General features: G+C 38.4%; 1 protein-coding gene across 4 annotated transcripts in view; it reads right to left on the minus strand.

The window, feature by feature from the left end:
- LOC131050621 (uncharacterized) overlaps window positions 1–9,586 on the minus strand; it is a 73,992-nt gene extending 64,406 nt beyond the window's left edge. For 2 of the 4 annotated variants that reach the window (XM_057984815.2, XM_057984814.2), the window contains exons 1-4: window positions 9,259–9,578; window positions 9,022–9,150; window positions 8,135–8,250; window positions 7,722–7,803 (exon numbers count right to left, since the gene is read on the minus strand). In XM_057984815.2, coding sequence (XP_057840798.1) covers window positions 7,722–7,803; window positions 8,135–8,250; window positions 9,022–9,150; window positions 9,259–9,327 — 396 coding nt within the window. In that variant the 5' untranslated portion in view covers window positions 9,328–9,578. Of the gene's footprint in view, window positions 1–7,721; window positions 7,804–8,134; window positions 8,251–9,021; window positions 9,151–9,258 lie in introns of all 4 variants that reach the window. The other 2 variants (XM_057984816.2, XM_057984817.2) reach the window with 2 other exon arrangements.
- Window positions 9,587–16,088: the final 6,502 nt, after the last annotated feature.

Consider the following 16,088-nt stretch of genomic DNA (forward strand, 5'->3'; position numbering starts at 1 on the left):
CAAATGTTGTATGAAATGGCATGTAACATGACAAAACCCTAACACACACAAATGCTTGCAAATGAATGTTGTAATGTTGCTCCAAGGGATGAATAAAGAAGACACATGAAGAAGGAGATGTTTGAAGACTTGAATGCTTGAATGCTTGATGACAATAGTGAAGACCTTCCTCTTGAATTTTTGCTTATTCTTTTTTATATCAAATGAGGGAATTTAATCTCCTTTTATACATGCGTAAGAGTATTAATTTTCATCCCATCGAAGGCCGACAAAAGAAATTTTAAGTCCCCGAAGAGTAAATTATGTTCAAGAGCCGGATAGACCTATCTTAGGGCCATCCTACGAGGGAGGATAGGGGCGCCACACCCTTGTCCTGCCCTATCTTGGGGCTTGGACAGGGTCCTGAGGTGTCATCAAGGCTGAAACGGGAGAAGTTCGGAATGAAGGTGTAGAGAGAGGTCTTAGTCGAGTAGAGAGATGCAATCGCATAGGTTGGGGCCTAAGATGTGGTCGAAATTGCGAGGGTCGCAATTTTATGACGCTACAAATAATAATATTCAATGAATGACTTGATGAAAATAACCTCCAAATGGCTTATATGTATACCTTCCACATGCACCTCTTTCCCAATGGTTGCAAGTTACAACACTTCATGCTAGTCAGCCAAAAAACGATTTTTATTTAATTAAAGATTACCTCCCAAATTAGGTACCAAACTTCATGAGGTCAGCCAGCAAGGATATATTTATTTTGATTTTTAAATGCCTTATTTGAGCGCCCAAGTCAAAGAGGTCAGCTTTCTTGTCATTTAATTTAATCTTTAAACATCACAAGGGGGTGCTCGACATGATGAGGTTGGCCAGCCCAAAAATTAGTCATGTTATTAATTCTTTTGGTCTCTAAATGGGATCGGCCTCATTATAGAGAAGTCATACATCTGAATATACACGCCTTCCGTTTCGTTTGACATAGCAGCAACGATTAGCACAACTAACTTTGACATCAATGACGCAACATGTCCAACATATATGGCTTCATTCACTCGATCATGAGGAACCAGCTTACCTTGAAACAAGCAAAAAACTAGTTGCGGTTCATAGTGCCTTGAGACTTCAAGATCAACAGACTCTAGCAGCATGTTGGAATGTTGGTCCTGAAATTGTTAGGCCAATTGGCGAGGATGAGGTGCAACCAAGAATGGACAAGCTTCCATTGGTTGTTCCCCTTCAGGCAAAGAGTGACAGTGACACGGATAGTTCTTTTGATATTGATAACTCAAATGAGGCATAAATTGTTGTATTTTGAAGTTTGTGACTTGATGTTTGACTACAATTTTAGAATTTCAACAACAAAATGCTTTAATATTGTTTTCATGAATCTCATGATTAATTTTATTACTATTTATATAATGGTTATATTATTCTTATACTACTTTTATACTACTTTATTGAAGTTAATTAAGGTAATTGCTTAATTTTATTAAACGAATGAAAAGTACATATAGCAATTACCAAGACAATGTTTCCTAAAGAAACAATCGTTCACTGAGGACGAAATTAGAAAGAATCTAATTACACTAAAATTACAATATTGACCATTAAATAAAAAGATATGCTAAAATATTCTAATACACTCCCTTAATGGTCAATCTGGCAACTACACCAAGTTGCCCCCTAAATTTTACAAACTTGTCTGGGCTCAGAGACTTAGTGAGGATGTCAACAATCTGATCCTCAATTGGAACACACTGCAATTGGACTAATCCATCTTCTACAAGCTATCTGATGAAATGACAATGAAGCTCCACATGCTTGGTTCTTTCATGGAAGAATGGAATTTTGGCAAGTTTGAGCACCCTTTGATTGTCACAGTAGAGGGGTGAAGGACCTACTTGAGACACATGCATGTCAAAAAGCATCCTTCGAAGCCAAACTGCCTCACAAGTTGTTTTAAAAGTTCCCCGATATTCTGCTTCAGTCGAGGAAAGATCTATCGCTTGCTGCTTCTTGCTGGTCCATGTGACTACACTTGTTCCCAGACGAAAGACATACCCAGATGTAGACTTCCTATCATCAACAAAACCTGCCCAATCTAAGTCTATGAAACCAATGAGTCTAGGATATTTGCTACCATATAGAATGCCAAATTAAAATATGCCCTTCACATATCTCAACACACGCTTCATTGCAACCCAGTGATCAGCTTTAGGAGCTGTCAGGAAGAGAGAGATGTAGCTCACTACATAACTAATGTCAAGTCTAGCAACGGTGAGATAGATGAGACCGCCCACTAGTTGCCTGACTGTTGATTCATCCAACATAAGTGAATCTGAATTGGCTAACTACTTCAGCCCTCTTTCCATTGGTGTAGAGGTAGGTTTGCAATCCTGCATACGAAACTTATCAAAGCAAACTCCTGGCATACTTCGACTAAAAAATAAAGATACTGCCATCTGTCTACCAAACCTCAACACCTAAACAGTAATGCAGAAGTCCCAAGTATGTCATGTCAAAGGATTGGCACAAACTCTATTTGATCTACTCAATCAAAAGTGTTGAGCTACCAATGATAATCATATCATCAACATCGATGACAAGTAGAAGAATGTCACCACCTGTAGTTTTGACATACAGATTGGAATTGGAAGGACTCCTCTAAAAGCCTTGATCACTAAGGTGCTTATCAATTTTTATGTACCAAGCCCGAGGAGCCTATTTGAGGCCATAGAGTGCTTTTGCCAGTTTGCATACCTAGTATTCTTTACCGGCAACCTTGAATCCTAGAGGTTGTGTCATATAGACTTCTTCCTGCAATTCACCATTGAGGAATGCACTCTTGACATCCATTTGATGGACTTTCCAACCAAACTGGGTTGGCATGGCAAGAACAAGACGAATTGTACTCATTTTGGCTATAGGAGCGAAAATTTCCTCATAGTCAATGCCCTCTTTCTATGAGAACCCCCAAGCAACTAACTGTGCCTTATACTTATCAAGGGTTCCATCAACCTTATACTTAACTTTATACACCTATTTGCAGCCAATGGGCTTCTTCTCGAGTGGAAGATCAGAGAGGACCCAAGTCTTGTCCTTCAAAAGACTGGTGTTCAACTTCCATAGCCTATTCCCACTTAGGTATACCTTTAGCCTCTGAATATGTTTGAGGCTCATAAACACTATGAATGTTGGCCATGAGAATAAAATTAACTGTTTGCTCTTGTTTCTAGACGATCTAACCTCAATGAGCTCATCATCATGAAGATCACCAATAGTCTTGGCCCCACACTTAGGCCAGGGAGTAGAAGTACCAACATCTAAAACAGGTGGATCAACATCACCAGGGATGTCAATAACAAAGTCATCAGGATGCTGCACAAGATTCTCCTAAGGAAAGTCAGATGGTGCAGCAACATGCCGAGGTGACTCCACAACTTCAAAGTCAGTCTGCTTTATCCCTCCCATCAGGTGGACCTAAGGGAAGACGAACACCCAAATCCTTAGCCTTCAAAGGCTAAACTTCATGGCTCAAAAGAAGGGAAGAGAGCTAAAAAGGCCCTCAATCTACATCAAAAACTACATCCTGACTGAATATGAGACGATCAGTGTCTACACCAATCAACCGGTAAGTTTTGTGATTATCATTGTACTCGGTGAACATGATTCTCTGACTCTTAGAATCCAACTTTGTGTGCTTAGCATCTATAATCCAATCATAAGTTGTAGAGCCAAAAACTTTTTTAGATAGCTGATTTTATGCTTCCTTCCATACCAAGCTTCTTGCAGAGTCTTCTTCTTCATGGCTTGTGTGGGAAACCGGTTCAAAAGATAGACAGCAATCTAGATTGCTTCTACCCAGAATTCCTTTGGAACAATGTTCAAATATAGATCGATCCATCTCAGTTACTGTGCGGTTTCTCCGCTCAACAACACCATTTTGTCAAGGGGTGTAGGGCGTGGTAAGCTGACGCTTGTTGCCATGATGTGCACAGAAGTTGGAGAAATCATAAGAACAAAATTCCCCCCCCCCCTTGTTTGACCTAAGAGTTATAATTTGTTGACCAAACTCTTTTTCTACTAAGGCCTTAAACTTCTGAAACATACCAAACACCTCTAATTTTTGTTTAAGAAAATACACCCATATTTTGCAACTAAAAACATCAACAAATAACAAGAAATACCTGGACCTAGCAACTAAAGAAGTGTTCGTCGGACCACAAATGCCAGCATGAACCAATTGCAATACCTTAGAAGCTCGCCAAGAATCCCCATCTGTAAATGGAGTCTGATGCTACTTTCCAGCTTGACAAGCTCCCAAAACTCCATGATACTGAGTCTAAATCTCAGGTAACCCAACAACCAGACCCTCCCAAACTAGCTGAGAGAGATAATGAATGCTCAAATGCCCATACCACTAATGCCAAAGATTGCTGATGGAAGAACTTTTCGCTGCCATGGTGTGCTCTTGAGAATTACTAGCGTCAACAAGTCTATAAAGACCATGATCTTCAATACCCACAGCAACTGTAGCAAGAGTCTCCTGATCAACAATACTACATTTGTGTGAACTCAATGCCACATCAAGCCAACTAGAGTGTCTCATAATCTAACTAACAGAGAGAAGGTTAAGTTCCATGCCAGGAACATAGTATACATTGAGGAAAATTAAATTCCTCCCACCAAACTGAATCTGCACATTGCCCTTGCTGACAACAATGTACTCTTCCCCTCCTCCAAAGATCACAGAATCAGTGAAAGGCTAATATTTTGTGAACCAATCACGTCAATGAATGAAGTGTTGAGAAGCACCCGAATCAATATACCAGGCAGAGGACTTCACATGATCTGCAGGTCTTTTACCCATAAAGGCGTAAAAGGCAGATTTCTTTTGCTCGGTGTGCTCTACAACATTAGCTTTCGGCTAAGACCCTCCCTACTTCTTTTGTTCAGAAGCCACACATTGCCTACAGTCTTTCTTCATGTGACCATACTTGTGTCAATAATTACATTGAATGTTCTTTTTCTTGGAGCTATCTTGGGATTGACCTGAGCCTTCCTGCTAAGAGGATTGACTTTTCCCTTTATCCTTAGGAAAGGATTTAGCAAAGAAGGCTTGCTCTATGGAGGACAAACTAGCACCACTTCCAAACTGTTGTTTCCAGCAATCCTGTTGTAGAAGTTTGTTGCACAGCTCTGGAAACTTCAAGTCAACATTAGTTGAAGTAATGTTGAGCGTCTCAATGAAGTGCTCATAAGACTATGGTAGACTTTTCGAAGTGATGAATACCATGTCTTCTTCCTCCATCTTCTGACCAATCGCCTCCAACTGATCATGAATGTCCTTAATGTCCATGAGATGCTCCTACAGAGACATCCTTTCAAGCATCATTATAAATAACAGTCGGTTCTTCAGAAAGAACACACGGCTCTTGTCTAATGTTTCATGGAGATCCTTCAAATGAGTCCAGATCTCTACAACTATCTTACCTAATGACACTTGAGGCAGCTGATCATTAGTAACAGAGAGTTTTATAAGCATCACACCTTCCCAGTTGTGCTTATCAAATTTGTCCTAGTCTTGTCCAAGTGATGCAGGACGAGATTTCGTACCCAAAACAAGTGTATCAAGACGGCAATATTCAAAGATTGTCAACATTCGCTGCTTCTAGGTGTTGTAGTTTCTGCCATTGAACCTCTGCCTGCCTTCCAACATAATGTTGGTCAAAGACGCCACCTTCACACTTTCCAAGGCACATAAAACAAGGTAAACAAAAGAGGCAAAAATCTGATTACAAGAAACCCCAAGGCACAGATCCCAATGCACAGATAACATAGGAAAATTTAGACACAAGATGACAACACAATTCTGAGGCAGAAAAACCTAGGTCAGCAAACCCTAGGTCGTAGGAATCTTAAAGACAAATCCACCAAAATTACAAAAACCCTAGGACGGATTTCAAGACACAGATTTACAAAAAATAACACCACTGGTATTTTTAAAATAGAATCAGAAGGGAAAATCTGCAAAACAGAAGAACTTCAAACTGCCCAAAAAACTCAGAAATTTTTGAACTAAGACAAAGACCACAAATAATCCTAATCCGACGCAAAAAAATCTTGAGCTGTCGCAGAAAAATCTTGAGTTGTCGTGCGCTTTTTTTGAAAAAAAAGACTACGCGAGCTCTGAAACACAACAAAAAACACAAAAACCTATGGGTGATAGAGACCCGTCACGGAGATAGGAGGGCACCATTTTTGTAAAAATTGGGAGTGGAAATCCAACAAAATAGATCTGCGATGACGCGGAATGCTTAACCCGCCCTTTGGGTTTGAATAGAAAAAAAAGAACATGTGGGTTTTGAAAAAAGAATCGCGTCAGAGCAGAGGGCCTCAACAGAAACCCTTGTGTAAAGAAAAATAGAACTATGAAACCCTTCACGTTGAAGCCATGCATGAGAAGCCAGAAAAAAAACCTTCGAAAAAAACAAGGATGCAGGCAGAGGAAAAAAAACGCATTAAATCTCACATGAAAATTTTCATGCACCCAGGATTTTGATTTTGTCTCTGATACCATATAAGGTAATTGCTTAATTTTATTAAACGAATGAAATGTACATATAGTAATTACAAAGACGATTTTCCTAAAGAAACAATCATTCACTAAGGACGAAATTAGAAAGAATCTAATTACACTAAAATTACAATATTGACCATTACAAAATAAATGCTCAAATATTCTAATAAAGTTTATACTGCTATTATATTACTGGTATCATGTTTTATTCACATTTCGGTATTGTTGTTATCAGCTCTCTCTCTCTCTCTCTCTCTCTCTCTCTCTCTCTCTCTCTCTCTCTCTCTTCATAACATATTTTGAAAAATTCGTATATATTTAAATAAAATATAAATATTTTTTTGAGAAAGTCATATATTTCCATCCCCCCACCATTCCTATAAAAAGGTCCCCGAACTGCCATCCCCGAAATGCATCCCCTATCATCCCCCTGTCCATGTGCTCAAAACGCTGGGGAACATGGGCTACAAGTCAGCACACAAACTTCCAAGTTTCAATAGCCAGTAACATGATCATGAAGAGCAACGGAACAGTAAAAGGAATTATTACATTATACTACGGTGGACAAATACAAACTGAATTTTGATTTTTACACTCTAATTGCAAGGGCATATGTAATCATGGAGTTGCAATTGCCATATACCTTAAGTGAATTCCATATGCACTAGAGTGAGTAGCACTTAAAATTTGATAGAGACTAACAAATTGTGACCACTAGAGCTCTACACCCAAGTGTAAATAAATTGATTTCATTACACAAGATAGCAATCAACTTATTGACGCAGGGTTACATTTCCCGTTTAAATGTAATAATATGAAAAAATTGCATGCCAGGCCAAAGCAGAACAACCAAGAAAACAAAATGAAGTACCACAAGTGACTGATGAATGTGCAGATGTGGTCAAAAAACACTACAGCCTCCACATAGTTTCACTTTCAACTGCTTTTGGGTAAAGAAATTCATGGAAGGGAGCAGAGCAGAGACGATATGATTAACTATGGCACTATTGGGTAATGACTGCAGCCCAACTTACTGAACTACAACAGAAGACCCCAAAGTTGTGGGAAAAACTATCTAAATTGAAATAAGAAGTTCCCTTAAATTAGATAGGAGCAGAATAATCAAGAAATTAAGTTTATAAAGGCATCACCCCTGTTCGCAGTTGACAAAAAAGCTCGTACTGTGCATCTGCATTCCCCATGTCAGCTGCTTCAACAAGTAGTCCAGCACCGCTGCAAAGTAGATACCAAAAAAATGTAGAGCATTAGTGGAGTGGATGCAAACAAGCAATTCAGAATGGACTATATTTCATGACACACTAAGATTCATTAACTTTCTACTACTGAAATCAACTAATTTGGCCTATTCATAATTTCCTAGAAATCTTGAGCCAATTTTGTACCTCCATATGCATACAGCTTAACGAAAACAGAAGAATAAAGATGTCGGTAAATTTTAGAGCTGAATGTCCATATAGGTATAATTGGATCAAATTGCCTCTCGGAGAAGAAGTTTGAGCAGAATAGGAGAAAAAGGTCAAATTGGACATCAAAGAAAGCTTACACAGCTTTGCAGGCACCAGGGACACAATACTTCAAATGCAGCCGTGCTAACCACAGCCTTGCCTGAGTGTTCAGGTTGTCAACTTCCAATGCCAATTCAAAATTCTGCTTAGCACTCTGCAGACCTAACATAAATTTTAGATAGTCGGAAGCGAACAGTCACCAACGACCAGCAAACATATAAAGCATAAAATTAAAAGAAAAAGAACCTTTCTTTATTTCAAATAATCTAAGAGATAAAGAGGATAGAGAAACTAAGACGAGGACAGAGAAACTAAGACGAGGACAGGTATAAAATTTCTGATGCTGTGATTTCACTGAAACTGCTGAAAAAAGGCAACATCTTATCTGGTAAGGCAAATCCTCTTGCTGTGTACACAACTTTGAGATTATTTAGCTTTTATCATTTGCAGGGCTGGGGTGTTGTCATTTCTCCTGAGACTGGGTGTACTCACCAGATCATTGGGATCGACTAAGCTTCAGAAACGGATGAGAGTCGCCCTGAGCTAGTGAATTTCTTGGCAGCCAAGCTTTGAATTCAAGTGTCTTTATAAGCGTGGGCTAGTTTAAGTCCTTAGTCTCATCATTTCAAAATCAAACAACATTTTTCCTTCTAAATAAAATCGAAGTCAGCTTCTGCACCTTTTTCATAATGGAAGTTCTTGATTCCTGGGGTTATTTAGGGGGCAAGCTTCTTTTGATTATGCTAAGAGAAAGCCTTCTCAATTTCTGAACTAAGACATGTGATAAATTCTATACAGGATATATTTCTGTAATTTCGTCCATAATTTAGCCCTAAGCTGGAGATATAAAGGAAAAAATTCAAAAAAGTCCTTTAGATCTCTGGAATATAGTAATCGTAAGCACTAAATGGTAATTTAAACTTACTTTAAGCAATGGTATTAAAAGTTCATCGTCAGGTTCTGTGTATGGAATCACCCTGTCAACTTCCTGGATAGCACTCCATCCTTTGCCAATGTATTCCTTGGCTTTCTTGTTTCTGCTGTGCAGGCCTCTCTGAACAGTACCGAATTACTCTCTAGTTACTAAACGAATAAAATCATATCAATACTAGAAACTTCAACAAGAGAATGAAAACCCACCCAAAAAAAATTTAAAAACCACCTGAATTTGAAAGAATAGATTACACGAAGCAGCATTCTTTAGGGGTTTCAGCAGCCCTGATCTCCACATTGTTGTTGCGTACTTGAGATTATTGTTCTTGAATTTATTTCACTTACTTAAAAATTATATCTGGGTGATTTTAAAAACCCGTATCAGAAGTAAGACATGAAATGCAAAACTATGGGGTAATTGAAATGATGAGAATAGCAGCCGAGCAAAGATGTCTTTCATACATGAGCTCCCCAAAAACCATTCTCCATTCTTAATATAGTTTCCATTTTTTTCAGATTAACATCAGGGGATGAAGTATATGACATATATTGGATGCGAAGGTTTATGGGTTTAACCATTTCTCTTGCACCTTACCATTGTTTTGTTTTTTAATGGAATTCTTTTATTATCATAATAAAAATTAATTATTTATTAGGGGAAGAGCATTGGTAGTTGTCATAGCTAACTTCGCGCACCCACAAATCCTAAACGGTATATCGGATTTTGATTTTTTTTTTAGTTGTCTGCGTATGTGACTTAACTGCTTATAGCTATTGATTTGGCTTCTGGGTAGTAACGATGCACGTAGAATTAGTTATGCGCACAAATGTCAAAAAGTACACGTTTCAAAGTGTCCCCCGATAGCTAACTAAAGATGTTTCATTAACCGTCAACTCAAAATCACTAGTACTTGTTGACAAATGTCCCAATAGTGGTGCACAAATGGGCCAATTATGAACAAAAAATGATCGGCTATTGCTACAAAACAAATTTATTAATGGTGTTTTCACTATGACGGCTATTGGGGGGTCAACGTGACAATAAGGTGACAGTTATTGGAACTATGTTATCTATTGGTGCTATTCCCCTAGTATATCTAGAGAAATAAAGGTGAAGTATGTAAAAGATATCATATTTGTTCATTATTTGAATAAAAAAATAATTATATAATTATATTGTAATTAATATTAAATTATTATTAGATTATAATATTGTAGTCAATATTAAATTATTATTATTATATTTTTATATTTCTATTAAACTTTTGACGAAATCAAAAAGAAAATAGTAAGACTAATTATTATTATTATATTATTGTTATAATATTAGTTTGAGATAATTATGAAGTTAATTGTTTTTTATTAAGTAAAAACGGGTTTTAAGGGACTCGAAACCTGATTACATTCAATAGATAGCCAAGAAGGAAACAAAACAAGACAGCTGCAAAGGACCAGCAAAAAAACCAGCAACAGAGAAAGGGACAGCAAGAGCCAACAAGAAATTGGCCCCAAGCCCAGCATTACAAGTTAATTAAAAACTCTTAATAGATTCCTCAGCATTCTAAACCAAAAGCATCATCACCTTGGCCGCTTCCCTCAAGTCGTTATTTTCTTGTCCCAACTGGCTCTCTTTCATTTTGGTGTCCTTCCCAGTAGTGGCCTATCTAGGATTTTGGTGGGTGGGGCTGGAGGTTGGAGCGTCTTCTATAATTACCAGGTTCTTATCCTGATTTTTCATTTCTAAAAGATCCACCAAAGCGTTCATATTCTGGGAAGAAACTTTAAGGACCTGGAGGCTGTGGTTCATAAGGCTTTTCAGAGCCTTCTCATTACGGGCGATCCGGGTGTTGATTTTGTCTTTGTCCTCCTCTGCCTGCTCTTTCAGAGTTCTGATAAAATCCTCCAAGTGTTTCAAGTCCCCTTTGATTAGATCTTTCTCTAGCCAATCCTCCATCTCCATTTCCTCCTCAGCTTCACTGTTTTCTGTATCCTCATTCTGTTTCCCAGAGTCAGAATCCTTAATCAACTTATTAATTTTATCTTCCAGCTCCCTTTGCTTACCTTGCATACTGGTGATGTTTTCGACAACCCATTTCTAGAAATTGAAGGATTCCAGAGTGCAGTTACGGGCGGTGTTCAAGATGGTGTTCGCAGAGTCCTTGCCCTGTTCAGTCTCCTTAGAGTTAGGGTTGTCATACTCCTTAGGATTCAGAGCAGCATTCTCAATTTTCGAGCCCTTACGGTTGGAGTGAGGGTTTTCGGAGTTACCCCCTTCCTCCCCTTCAGCATAGTTCTCATCCTTATTTTGCTCCATTTCAATATCAGTGTCCTTATCCTTTTCCTCTTCCTCATCACAATGCACCTCCTTTTCCTCATGCTCTGTTTCAGCTTTCCTTTTTTTGTGGGTAGGGGTGTTGGGTTGATCCCCATCCGAGTTAGAGTCTTTGCAGCTCTTAGAGATATGAGCGTTAGTGATCAAGGGGTCATCTTTGGTTGCCCTGGCCTTGTCCTTTAGATATTCATATATTAGCAGTATAAGCCCCTGGTGGGCTAAAGGGTAAGAGTTAGGCTTTTTAGCATGGTCTACAAGGCTCTCATTTAGAGAGGACACTAAATAGAAAGGTAGGGAAATTTTAGCCCCATGATAGAAATGGTTCAAAATAGTGAAATGATAGTTATAATTTTTTGTAAATCTGCCATCCACAGTCAAATACTCCATTAAAACCCTTAGAACTTTTTGCCAGAAGGGCTTTACCTACTGGGGAGTGTAGTAGGAGATGTTGTCCTTCTTCACAAGCTTTCCCTTCTCATCCTCCGACTTCAGGAAGTTTTTGAAAGCTTCAGCTGCATACTTCCGATCCCTGTAGAATTTAGTCTCCTCTATCTAAAGACCCATGACCTCTGCAACCAGGTTTTCATCAATTTGCCAAATCTCCCTGAACAGGGTGACTCTGTTGTTACTCCAGCTTTTAGCAAAACCATAAGACACAGAATTTATGCTACCGTGAAGCTTTTCCATACAGTCAGTAAAGTCGTATCTATGGAGCCTTCTCCAGACCTTTCGTTCACTCTTCCAATTTTCACATCCTGGAGGCTCGTTCATGTTTAGGTTACCACCCATTCTGAGCTCCAAGTAGAGATACCCACTGCTACAATTCACAGTCTGCAGATGAAACCCTGAAAACTTGTTATTTATGGAATTCTAGTGTAGAGACTCTTTTGTTGTTTTGAAATTGCTGCTTATGGCCGCACAAACCCAACAATTATTACTATAATCTTTCTCACACACATGATCTTGGAAATAATGCCAAAAAACACTCATAAGTTGACAGTTAATCCACCCCCAAAATCTATATTTGGAATTCGTTCCCCAAAAAGTAATCATGAGATTAACTTGACCAATTGATGCGATCAAAGTATAATTGCTCTTTAACCTCCCTTTTGATGTGAGTTTCTCGAATGTATTTGACATCTTTCTCCAAATTGACCCCTTCATTGGCTAGGATATCCACAACCTTATTGTTTTCTCTAAAGGTATGAGTTATACTAATACTAATTTAGTTATTTAACAGATACTTAGCACTTTTAACTAAATTAGTAATATTCCAAGAAACATAGCTTGTACCTTTGAGGGCTTGTATGATGTTTAAAGAGTCCCCTTCGAGCCAATTTTTTTTGAATTTGAATTCCTGAGCTAGCTAGAGGCTCTTTAGCATTGCCAGAGCTTCAGCCACATGGTTATTTTGGACCCCAAAAGGAGAAGCAAAAGCAGCAATACAAATTCCTTGAACATTTCTAATAACTCCTCCACCACCAGCCTTCCCAAGGTTCCCTTTAGCCGCCCCATCAAAATTTACCTTTATCCAATCATAATCAGGAAAACACCAGACAATGTTATCTCTCCTATTCTTATTTTCCAATCTGTAGACCTTATGTATTAGGTTCCATTCAGTGAGGATGTCTCTTTCCATATCATTCATATCAATAACAGACCATTGTTGATTGTTCTTGTGAGGAATATTAATGTTCTCCTTTATAGCCCTGCAGATTTTTTCAAAGACCACCTGAGTATTACACTTAGCTTCCCTAAATATCCTATTATTTCTTTCTTTCCAAATGCCCCAGCAAATCATGGGGAGGGTCAAAGACCAAAGGTTCTTGATAAGTTGGCATTTGGTTGGAAAATTCCATTGCTATATAATATGCTTGATACTCTTGTTCATAACCCAATTGGCTTTTCATTTTGCGCACATTTTGCACCAAATATCCCAGGTAAAAGAGTAGTGAAAAAAGAGATGATCAATTGATTCCCCCTCCTTCTGGCATAGCTCACATCTATTAGGGAATTTGAAACCTCTTCGGATTAAATTGTCAAGAGTAAGGGTACTATTACGAGAAGCAAGCCAAAAGAAAATGTTGACTTTAGGGATCAAAAAGTTGTTCCAAACTTTACTCCAAATGGGATTACTGGTTTGAGAAAAGGTGTTTTTGTAGGCTGAGGCAACCGTAAATTCACCTCTAAGATCACTTTTCTAGAGGAACACATCATCATAGTCTTTGTTAGGGGAAAAGGACAGCAACTCCTTCTGGAGTAAGGAAAATCCAGAATTAATATCATCAAGCCTAACCTACTTGTCCTCCTTCCAGTAGTCACACACCATAAGCCCAAACCTCCTTTTACATTCCTCAATAATTTGACTGTTGCCTTGATCATAAAGAGCTTCATTCTTCATCTAGGGGTCTTCCCAAAACCTTATTCTGTCACCTTTTCCAAGGACCCATCCAACCCCAACTTTTGCCACTTTTATGGATTTAGTAATGCTATTCCAGATGAAGGATCCAACAGGGATGTCTTCAGAATTAAGGACCCCTTGGATAGGTTGATTCTAAATGTATTTGTCAAACCAAATTTGATTCCAATCTTTCTTAGTATCATAGGCTCTCCATAATTGTTTAACAAGAAGAGCTTTGTTAAAGGTTTTTAGAGCTTTCATCCCCAACCCCCCTTTGTTCTTTGGTCTACAAACTTTGTCCCAAGCAACCAAGGATATTCTCTTTTTTTCTTCCACTCCCGACCATAAAAATCTCTTCTGGATTCTTTCCATTGCTTCAGCAAATTTAGCCGAGATACCAAATAGGCTAAGGGCATAAACAGGGAGATTTTGAAGAGTAGCTTGAAGGAGCTGCAATTTCCCAGCCTAAGATAAAATTGAACCTTTCCATCCAGCAAGTCTTTTATTGAATTTATCAATAAGCATATTCCAGAAGGAATTTGGGGGAGCTAAACCCAAGGGAAGACCCAGATAGGTGGAAGGGAGCATTTCCACTTTGCACCCAATAATTTTAGCAATTTTCTATTGTCTTATGACCGGAGTATTCAGGAAGTAAATAGCCGATTTGTCCCAATTGACTTACTGACCAATAGCCAAAGCATAGGAGTTAAGAGCAATTTTGAAGGCATCAACCTCCTTAACAAAATAATATCCCATGAGGATAGTATTATCAACAAACTGTTGATGAGAGCAAAAAACATTGGCAGAGGAAGGTTGAAGACCTTTGATAGTTTTGCTCTGTTTCAAATTGTGAATCAACCTGCTCATACTTTCAGCCAAAATGGTGAAAAGGATAGGAGATATGGGATCTCCTTGTCTGAGCCCCCTTGAAGTTTAAAAAAAATTGGTAGGAGATCCATTAATCATAATAGAGAACATAGGAGTGGTGATCAACTCTCTGATTATTTTTGTTACCTTTTCATCAAAACCAAAAGCCCCCATGATTTTGAAAAGAACATTCCACTCCACTCTATCATAAGCCTTCGCCAAATCCAACTTTATCAAGAAGCCTTCTTTTTTAGCAGCACTGAGGGAATGAATGTTCTCATGAACAAGAATAATAGAGTCCAGAACCTGCCAGGAACAAAACATTTCTGCTCCTCAGAGATGATGAAGGGAAGCATCGCCAAAATTCTAGTGGTTAGAACTTTGGATATGATTTTGTAGAAAGAGTTGCATAGGCTAATTGGCCTAAAATTTCCCATAGAGTCTGCCCCAGCAACTTTGGGGATCAGGGCTATAAATGTGGAGTTGAGTTCCTTAAGGATTCTTCTAGATCCAAAGAATTCTTTGACCGCATTAACCGTGTCTTCCCCCACAATATGCCATAATTCTTGGAAGAAAAACATAGGGAAATCGTTAGGACCTGGAGATTTATCCTCTTGAAATGAAAAGACAGCTTTTTTAATTTCTCCAGCAGACGAGATAGCAGAAAGGGCCTTATTCTGAATAGGGTTAATGATCTTAGGAATGATATTAACCAAATTGAGTTGGTGGGTTTGATCAATGTCCTTGTTACTTGTGAGGAGCTGATTGAAGAACCTGACAGCTTCATCCCTGATTTCATCCTTATTAAGTAGAGTGTTGTTTTCAACAATCAGTCTTGTGATTCTATTCACTGCCTTGTGTTTTAGAGAAGTTGTGTGGAAAAATTTAGTGTTTCTGTCCCCTGCCTTCAACCATATATCCCTAGATCTCTGCCTCCAATAGATTTTTTCCCTAGAAATAATGTTGTGAAGTTTGACTAGAACACATCTTCCATGGCTTTGGAGTACTTTTTGTAGCCTTCTTTCTGTATTGAATTTTGGATCTGGTCCAGTTCCTCCTTTAGTTTTTTCTTTGAATCAAAGATATCACCAAAGACCTTCTTGTTCCAAATCTTATTGTTGGTTTTGATGTTTTAAAGTTTTTTAGCAACTTTATACATGGCAGTTCCATTAACATCAAGATTCCACCAGTTAGCAATAGATTTTTCAAGATTAGGGTGGGAAGTCCACATCTTTTCGAACCGAAAAGGGAAACTCTGATTATTCTTAAAATTCTCAGCAACAAAAGAGATGGGATAATGGTCTGACCCAATTCTATTAATAACAGAAAGGGATAATCTATGAGAAAGAATCCAATCATTAGTAACAAGGGATCTATCAAGTCTTACCTAGATGAGATCTTCACCATCCCTTCGGTTAGACCAAGTGTAGGAAGCCCCATTGAGATCCATATCAATGAG

This window comes from Cryptomeria japonica, chromosome 8 (assembly GCF_030272615.1).
Source record: "Cryptomeria japonica chromosome 8, Sugi_1.0, whole genome shotgun sequence".
NCBI classification, from domain to species: Eukaryota; Viridiplantae; Streptophyta; class Pinopsida; order Cupressales; family Cupressaceae; genus Cryptomeria; species Cryptomeria japonica.